Below are 8,865 nucleotides of genomic sequence, written 5' to 3' on the forward strand. Positions count from 1 at the left end.
ATCGACAATTTAGAGCCTACGTGCATGTTTTTGAGCTGTGGGGAAAAAGCCGGAGCAAACTCCACTCAGAGATTTGAACCTGGACCTACAAACCATGAGGCTAACGTGCTAACCGCTGTTCCACCGTGCAGCCGTTTGTATAATCAAATGCAATTGAAATACGTTGAAATTTTACCATGGTCACTCATTTTCTCACTTTTCTAGCGTGTTGCCTCTTTTGTATCTCCCTCCTCCTGCTTGTCACGCTCTCTCTGAGCGTGTGCTCGTGCAGTGTCTGTATTATAGGACAAGAACAAAAGTATTGGGACCCCCTACCCAAAAAAATGATTAAATTAAGGGGAAAGATGGCGCTTTCCACCCAACTTTTTGTAGCTTACGCCTCTGAGAAGACTTTTTACAAGATTTTGAAGCGTGTTTGTATGCATACAATTATCAAAAATGTCTTGCTAAAGTAAAAAAAAAAAAAAAAAAAAAGATTAAAGGGCGTCACCCAACATCTGATTGACTCATTGATTAAGAGCTGGGTCTTCATATTGTGACTGTTATGCATGATGTGAGCAGCACTTTGCATTACTAATGCATGACATCATCTAGGAGGAAATAACTACTACTATTAATAATAATAGAGCACATTACAGGAAAATATGTGACTGACTCCCTTGATTGATAGATATGAAAAACCACTGTGTCTTAAAACCAAAAATCACAAAGCAAAGGTACTGGGAGGTTGGGTCAAGTGGGGCGTTTTTAAGTTGTAATTCCTTGTTTTGAAAGGAAACACACGCTTTAGATGTAACTGCCAACTGAGACAGTATAAAATATATGACCAGTCACATATAAATACACACATGTGCTTTATATAGCTATACTTTTTTCCCACCAAAACAAGAGCCCACAGTAGTCCAAGTGTAAATAATCAGGCGTGAGAAAGTCAGTCGAAAAGGGAGTGGGCAACAATGGACTTCCTGTCAAGGCTGCTGACGTCATCATCATCATCAGCTAGTCTTTTGGGGAGGGGGCAGGGGGCAGAGGTCAAAAGGCAAGCAAGCAGAAATAGTTTTAGTCAGATAATTATATATTAATCTATGAAAAGGTTATTAAAAACAACAATATGTGCAATTCTATATATAATAACATTTTATATAATTGATAGTGATTACAATTTGTTGTTGGGCTATTTTGGTATTTATTATGCATCCATCCTTTTTCTATGCCGCTTCTCGTCATTAGAGTCGCGGGTGTATGCTGGAGCCTATCCCAGCTGACTTCGGGCGAGAGGCGGGGTACACCCTGGACTTGTCACCAGCCAGTCCAGTCACCGGGCACATATAGACAAACAATCATTTATGCTCACATCATACCTATGGACAATTTAGAGTCGCTAATTAACCTGACATGCATGTTTTTGGAATGTGGGAGGAAACCGGACTGTGTGGCCAACATGCTAACCACTTGGCCACTGCGGCGGTGTTATGTAATTAAAAATATTTTTTGTAATTATTTTTTTTTAACTTTACCGCACCCAGCCAGTCAATAATATATCCTGATGCTGTCATCAGTAGGTAAATGTTAGCAGTGTCAAAGCGCTTTAAGTGCCTTTGAGACCATTTACCATAAGTCAAAATAGATGTATATAAAAGTAATATAATTGTATTGCTTGTTTTAGAAATTTATATTATGAAATACAGTATTTTATGTAATATATTTTTTGTATCAACTAAAAAGACAAGTTATTTGATCAAATAAAGATTTTTATATATATATAATATTTATGTGAATGCCCTAATTTATTCTAAATAAAAACACCCTTGAGCTACAAATTAAAATGCTTGGTCCTCTGCAACGAGAATTGTTACAGTTAAAAGGTTTAACTACCCATTTCATGTGCACAAATCCACTTCCTTGGAAGTCTTGTGACCAAACTTTCTCATACGTGTTTGTGTGTGTGTGTGTCAAATGAGTGCAGCAGGTAGGCATTCAGTTCCTGGAAAGCGACATGTGCTGTTGACTAATACGTGGATTCCTGCTAGAAGCACATGCTGATCTGTACAAGCTTCTCACTTCTCTCATTTTTTTTCATTAGTCAAGAGGTTGCAATGCTAACATACTGCCTTGGTGAATAGCCTGCTAGCGCTCACACACAAGCACAAAGGAAACCATGAAAAAAAACCACATTTATTTCATTATTTACACAGTTAAAAAACGTTTAATTGTAAAAGTCCACATCCAACTCCATGAACGACTCTCATGCTAGTCTTTTTGCGTACAACCTGAACAATGCGGTTTTTTAAGTAATATTCTACTTTGTGTATCTATTATGTTATTCAAATAAGAAGCATATGACAGAAGATAACTGTGGTTCTAGATATGACGAAGCGCTTAGAGGCTGTCCTGGATGGTGCCTGATTAAAATGATCGCTGCAGGTGGACACGTGCTGCATCTCAGCTTTCCATCTGTGCTTCCTGGATGGGCTTGTGGTTGAAGCAGTCGGGGGCACGCCCGTGGTCCCGGTCAGGCGTGGACAGGTGCTCCAGCTCGTAGCCTCCGTCCCGACTGGCCGGCCGCACCTGGGTGGAGGTCTTCTTGTGCTCCCGGATCTGCTGTAGTTGGTGGCCAGCGTACTCCGGCTTGACGGTGAGGGGTCCGGTAGGAACCTCCACGCCCAGGATGTCACCAACCATGTAGGGGCGGAGCCAGCCCACCAGTGGGGTGCTGCCGGGGGTGTAGTGAGTCTGGCGGTGGTAGAAGAGAAGACCGTCCACCTGGCGGAGAGCGGACATTCACAATAAATCCAAAAGCCTTTCATCTTGAATCCAAACATTGCTTCAGTTGGACAACACAGGAAGGACGCAAACTTCTCACACTGAAGCTGTAGTCGGCTGCCAAAACTTTATGGATGGAAGAGGCCGTACAGTCCGTGCTCTGGAGGGTCACAAAGCGGAACTGTTGAAGCAAACAAATCTCTGTTAGCGAGCAGGCTACTTCCTGGTACATGGAGGACGACGCAAGACTTATATATACAGACCATTTAAATTCTGGGGAAAGGGAACAGTTCCATTGTCACTCCAGCCACAAAAAGACCAAAGAAAAAGTTCCTGTACTAATTTTTTTTAGCTTGATAAGCTCACCCTGTCTATAAAAACAAAACAGGCTTCGCTACACTTCTTAAACTAAAGCCTGGAGCTCTACCAAACTATCTGGATTTTCCCCACAACAACAGGCTGAAAACGATGAGTCATCTTATATTCAGGGTCTGGAGATTTATACCATCAAACAAATAGGTGGTGCCAGAGCTTTTTTCCCCCAGTCATCCACACACACACACACACACACACACACATAAATGCACAGTAGTGACCTAGAGAGATGCCGCCTCGACTCAGAGACCTCGTTCTTAACCGTTAACACAAAAGGTTTTGAGGAAATTCATATAATTATCCATCCACAGCTGCATAGTACATGACATCTTAAAACGATCTGTCAGTCAGCTACAGTCATGGAGGCTGTATTTTGTTTTCCTTCAGCCAATAGGCTAACCTAGCATGACGTCGTTGTTAAAATGTGAGCGTCCTCCTGTCCCACTCCTTAATGTTACGTTGTTGTATGTAATATACGACAGCTATTACATTAGCATTAAAGCTACAGACGCACAAAACAGCGTGTTCTCAGTTGGTCTTACTAAAAGCACTTTAAAAATTCCAGCATCAAAGCTAACACACTTCAAATACATTATTGTGGGACCTCTGAGATGCATTTATAATTGGTGAAAAATTGCAAACATGGGACCTTTACGTGCTGCTTGGTGGCCTAATGGTTAGCATGTTGGTCACATAGTCAGGAGATCAGGAAGCTCTCTGTTTGGCACCTCTGTTTGGACATCTCTGTGCAGAGTTTGCATGTTCTCCCCGTGCGTGGGTTTTCTCCCTGTACTCTGGTTTCCTCCCACATTCCAAAAATCTGCTTGTTAGGTAAATTGGTGACTAAATTCCCTATAGGGATGAATGTGAGTGTAAATGATTGTCTATATGTGCCCTGGGATAGGCTCCAGCATAACTCCTAGTGAGGACAAGCAGCATAGAAAATGGATGGGACCTTTAAGGTTTATTGTAATCCCAAATGGACTGTAGTGACTGTAACAGCACAAAGAACTGAAGACTTGGCAGGAAATGAAAACGAAGAAAACAAGTTCCTGATGTTGTCACTCACGGGGTTGCGTTTGGCGATCTCCGACAGGCCTTCCGTCTCCTGGACTTTGGACTGCAGCCAGTAGAAGCGGAAATCAGTCTGTTGATGACAAAGCAGGCAGTGTAAAATACCCAAAACGAGGAAAAGAGAAAACGATGGCAACATGGCAAAAGAGAACATCTGTGATCCAGACTGTGCTACTTAAGACATTAGACAAACATTCCTGCAGGATCTGGGTAGGCGGTCTCACCGGGCAGTCGTATACCGGGTGGCCTCTCCAGCACATGACGTCCAGGATGTAGAAGGTCCTGTCCACCTCGCTGTAAATACAGTCCAGGATGGTGTAATCTACATGGATGACATTGTTCACAGTAGGTTAACATCTATCACGGGACTTTTTATTCTTTGCTCAGTGTGATTTTGGTCGACATCAGAGGCAAGAAGATTACAAGTTGTGGTATTTCTAGTGGTCTAAATTACAATCAGGTGCTGCTCTGTCAGCCATTTATTCTCAAGCACAGGGAATTTCCACCCACCTGCAACGTTTCTGAGAAAAACGGAAATTACACATTTTTGTGTATTTCTTCATTTTGAGCGGCTGATCGGCAGATAAGGCGGGTACCTTTTCCCATGGCCGAGTTGTGGCGGTTCCCACCGGGCAGCAGGGAGGGGAAACGGTTCACACAGTAGCCGCTTTTTGTGTACGCTGCAGTGGAACCCTGCAGACACACTTGATGACATCACTTTCCTGCTTGGCCACTTAGCTTCACCAGGTGATCATCTTATTGTGGCTTCCTCCACATCCTGATTGGCTGCGAGGAAAGCAGCACAAGTTTCCCTACCTTGGAGGCAACGATGAGAGATCTTTTCCCCACGGGACAGACCACCATCAGCCAATCGGAGTCCAGCTCTGCCGGGACATCCACCAGCCACTCTGACAGCATGAGCTGAGGAGGAGCACAAGTTTACAATTGAAGGCCAGCAGTCCCTCTGTTGGATCAAACTGAGCACTACAGCACAACTGAAGCATTACATAATAGCTCCCCCTGTTGCAAAGGCATGCAAATACATTCTGATGTGGCCAGATTTTTTCCTCTAACACTGACCTGGTTAGCGTAATGCTTCGGCAGCTTCCGTCTCTCAATCTCCATCTCCTCTTCCTCTGCTTTGACATCTTGTTCCCGTTTTCCCTCCTCCACCTCTTGCTGCTGCTGGTTCTCCATGTCCTTCTCCCCATCGCTGTCCGACCCCGTCCAGTCACCATCGGCCAGTCGTCGCACATGATCGACATAGTTTAACCTTTTGCTGAGATTAAAAAAAAAAAAAAGAAAAAAATAGCACTTCACATTTTAGTTGACATGTTCACATAGACATAAAATACATGATTGGGTTCATTCATGAGTTACATTTTCTGCAGTTCAAGGAAGCGGCGGCGCCGCTCGCTCTGTTCCAGCACGCTGTACTTGCACTTGTACTGGGACAGCCGAGGGTGGGGGGCGGCCGTGCTGTTGGGCTCCTTGGACACAGCAAAGCTGGCCGAGAGGGCTCGGGTCAGGTCATCCATGGGGACTCTGGCCGTAAAAACATACAAGGAATTAACGCTAGATTGGATTGTTGTTGGAACTGGACATAACTCTACACCTCGGACTTCACACACAACTCCACACAGTGTCACATCCAGAAGTTCTCCGATGACACAGCCATTGTTGGTTGTGTTTCAGAGGGGAATGATCTGGAATACAGGACGGTCATCAGGGACTTTGTCAGCTGGAGTGAGCTTAACCAGCTGCAGCTCAACACCAGCAAGACAAAGGAGATGATCATTAACTTCCAGAGGAAAACACCTCACTTCACACCGGTGAACATCCAGGGAGCGGACATAGAGTTGGTAGACAGCTACAAATTCCTGGGTGTTCACCTTAACAACAAGCTGGACTGGTCCGTCAACACCCACGCCCTCTATAAGAAGGGCCAGAGTCGCCTCCACCTGCTGAGGAGACTGAGGTCCTTTGGTGTGTGCAGGACTCTTTTACGGACCTTTTATGACTCTGTGGTGGCCTCAGCCATCTTCTTTGCTGTGGGCTGCTGGAGAGGGGGCAGCACGGACAGGGACAGGAGCAGGATCAATAGGCTGATCAGGAGAGCGAGCTCTGTCCTGGACGGTCCTGTGGACTCCGTGGAGGAAGTGGGGGAGAGAAGGATGTTGGCTAAGCTGATATCCATCATGGACAACACCTTTCACCCGCTACATGACACTGTGGGTTCCCTTAGCAGCTCCTTCAGCAGCAGACTGTTACACCCACGGTGTAAGAAGGAGAGGTTCCGCAGGTCCTTCATACCGACCGCTGTCAGACTCTACAACACCTGCACCACCTGAACCATGTTGTAGTCACGATGCTTTACTTTACTGTTCTCTTTACTTGTCTTGCTTGCTTGCTGCTGTAACAAGTAAATTTCCTCGCTGTGGAATAAATAAAGTACATACAATACAATACAATACAATAAATTAACCAGCAATATAATTATCACTCATATATCGTAGTAGTGTTAAAGTGTGCTTGCCCATTAGGAAGGTCTGTTTTAGGAATACAGCGGTGAACCAGCAACAGAGAAAGTGGTGACTTATGGTGCCACTATCTCTGTTGCTGAACCTGACAATTGTGTCCTGGAGTAGTACAATTTGAAATAAAGTACCCCTGTACGTCCACACATACCCCACACCTGGCTATTCAGTACAATATGCATGCATGACAAAAATGCTGCAAGTTCAGAGACAGTGGCACAGACAGGAATTTTTCATTGGGGTGGCCAAGGTGAGACCATTACTCACATAGGGGTGGCGATAAGTTGATACCTGAAATGTCTAGATGGTCAGTGGGGAGGCCGGAGAGTGACCAGGGGTGACCGTGGCCATCCCGTAGCTCCGCCACTGTTCACAGAAGAAAATTGAAGTTTGTCAGGCTTCTTTTTTTTGGTTTCTGTGTCTGTAGAGTTTGGATTTGTTCCACATCAGTCACCGTAGTTAACTTATAGTAATCACCAGTAATCATCCAATTGCCACTTAAACAGCAACAGAGTTTTGTTGGCGAGGCTGTTGACTTCTACACAATTAACCATGATGCTAATGATGCTACAGTAATCGCACGAACATTGGCGGCATAATATAGAGAATATAATAACATAAAACTAAACACTCTGGCCACAGAAAGCCTTCATTCACTAGCTGTTCTTAAGCTAGCTACTTTAGTATGTTAGCTGCGGTTCTGGTAGCAGTGCGGCTAATACAGCTAGCACGCTGTTGGCCAACCAGTCGCTAACCACACACTCTGGCGACAGAAAGTCTTCATTCACTAGCTGTTCTTAAGCTAGCTACTTTATTACGTTAGCTGCGGTTCTGTTAGCAGTCGGCTAATGCAGCTAGCACGCTGTTGGCTAACCACGGTTACCATTCTACTACTGTGCCACGATTCCGACCAGCTAAACGCCATTATATGTAACAAACCATGCCGTGATAAATGGCGATAAAATAAAAGTTACAGTACCTTGGACATCGAAGGAGAGTGCTGCTGCTCCGACGTCACACACACGCCCCCGGTTCTCAATCCCAACATGACTTTATGTGGTTGGCCGACAAGCACGAAACTATCCCGGTGTTTAAATGCGGAGGATTATCTTGTGAGGAGAAAACGATGGAACAACACATAATTATAAAAAACATCATTAATATCGGGTTGTTCTATAACAAGCCATGCGTCTGTATAAAATTTTAGGACATACAGTTGTGTGAAAAAGTGTTTGCCCCCTTTATGTTTTTTTTGTTTGTTGTTGCAATGTTTCAGATCATCAAACAAATGTAAATATTAGTCAATGACAGCACAACTGAACACAAAATGCAGTTTTTAAATGCAACTTTTTATTATTAAGGGGGAAAAAAATCACAGCTTACATGGCCCTGTGTGAAAAAGTGATTGCCCCCTAAATCTAATAAGTGGTTGGGCCACCCTTAGCAGCAACATATGCAACCAAGCGTTTGAGATAACTTGCAATGAGTCTCTTACAGCGCTGTGGAGGAATTTTGGCCCACTCATCTTTGCAGAATTGTTGTAATTCAGCCACATTGGAGGGTTTTCGAGCATGAACCGCCTTTTTAAGGTAATGGCCACAGCATCACAATAGGATTCAGGTTAGGACTTTGAATAGGCCACTCCAAAGTCTTAATTTTGTTTTTCTTCAGCCATTCAGAGGCGGACTTGCTGGTGTGTTTTGGATCATTGTCCTGCTGCAGAACACAAGTTGGTTTCAGCAGATGGCCGGACATTCTCCTTCAGGATTGTTTGGTAGACAGCAGAATTCATGGTTCCATTTATCACAGCAAGTCTTCCAGGTCCTGAAGCAGCAAAACAGCCCCAGACCATCACACTACCACCACCATATTTTAGTGTTGGTATGACTTTTCTGAAATGCAGCGTTACTTTTACGTCAGATGTAATGGGACACACACCTTCCAAAAAGTTCAACTTTTGTCTCATCAGACCACAGAGTATTTTTCCAAAAGTCTTGGGGATCATCAAGATGTTTTCTGGCACAATTGAGACGAGTCTTAATGTTATTTTTGTTCAGCAGTGGTTTTTGTCTTGCAACTCTGCCATGCAGGCCGTTTTCGCCTGTTTTTTTGTCCT

At 44.1% G+C, this 8,865-nt stretch overlaps 1 protein-coding gene across 7 annotated transcripts; it reads right to left on the bottom strand.

Annotated features, from left to right (window-relative positions):
* Positions 1–2,157: 2,157 nt before the first annotated feature.
* snupn (snurportin 1) lies at positions 2,158–7,829 on the bottom strand. Of its 7 annotated transcripts, none has more exons than XM_054775164.1 (10): positions 7,729–7,808; positions 7,017–7,115; positions 5,593–5,757; positions 5,293–5,491; positions 5,029–5,133; positions 4,809–4,905; positions 4,437–4,534; positions 4,208–4,285; positions 2,864–2,944; positions 2,158–2,763 (listed from the first exon to the last, which is right to left on the bottom strand). In XM_054775164.1, the coding sequence occupies exons 3-10, from the start codon at positions 5,748–5,750 to the stop codon at positions 2,443–2,445; spliced, it is 1,137 nt and encodes a 378-aa protein (XP_054631139.1). In that variant the 5' UTR covers positions 5,751–5,757; positions 7,017–7,115; positions 7,729–7,808; the 3' UTR covers positions 2,158–2,442. The 7 variants fall into 7 exon arrangements, with proteins under 7 accessions (XP_054631139.1, XP_054631141.1, XP_054631142.1 ...); XM_054775166.1 differs by having other exon boundaries at positions 5,593–6,351; XM_054775167.1 differs by lacking the exon at positions 7,729–7,808 and adding an exon at positions 6,224–6,351 and having other exon boundaries at positions 7,017–7,722.
* Positions 7,830–8,865: the final 1,036 nt, after the last annotated feature.

This window comes from Dunckerocampus dactyliophorus, chromosome 5 (assembly GCF_027744805.1).
Source record: "Dunckerocampus dactyliophorus isolate RoL2022-P2 chromosome 5, RoL_Ddac_1.1, whole genome shotgun sequence".
NCBI classification, from domain to species: Eukaryota; Metazoa; Chordata; class Actinopteri; order Syngnathiformes; family Syngnathidae; genus Dunckerocampus; species Dunckerocampus dactyliophorus.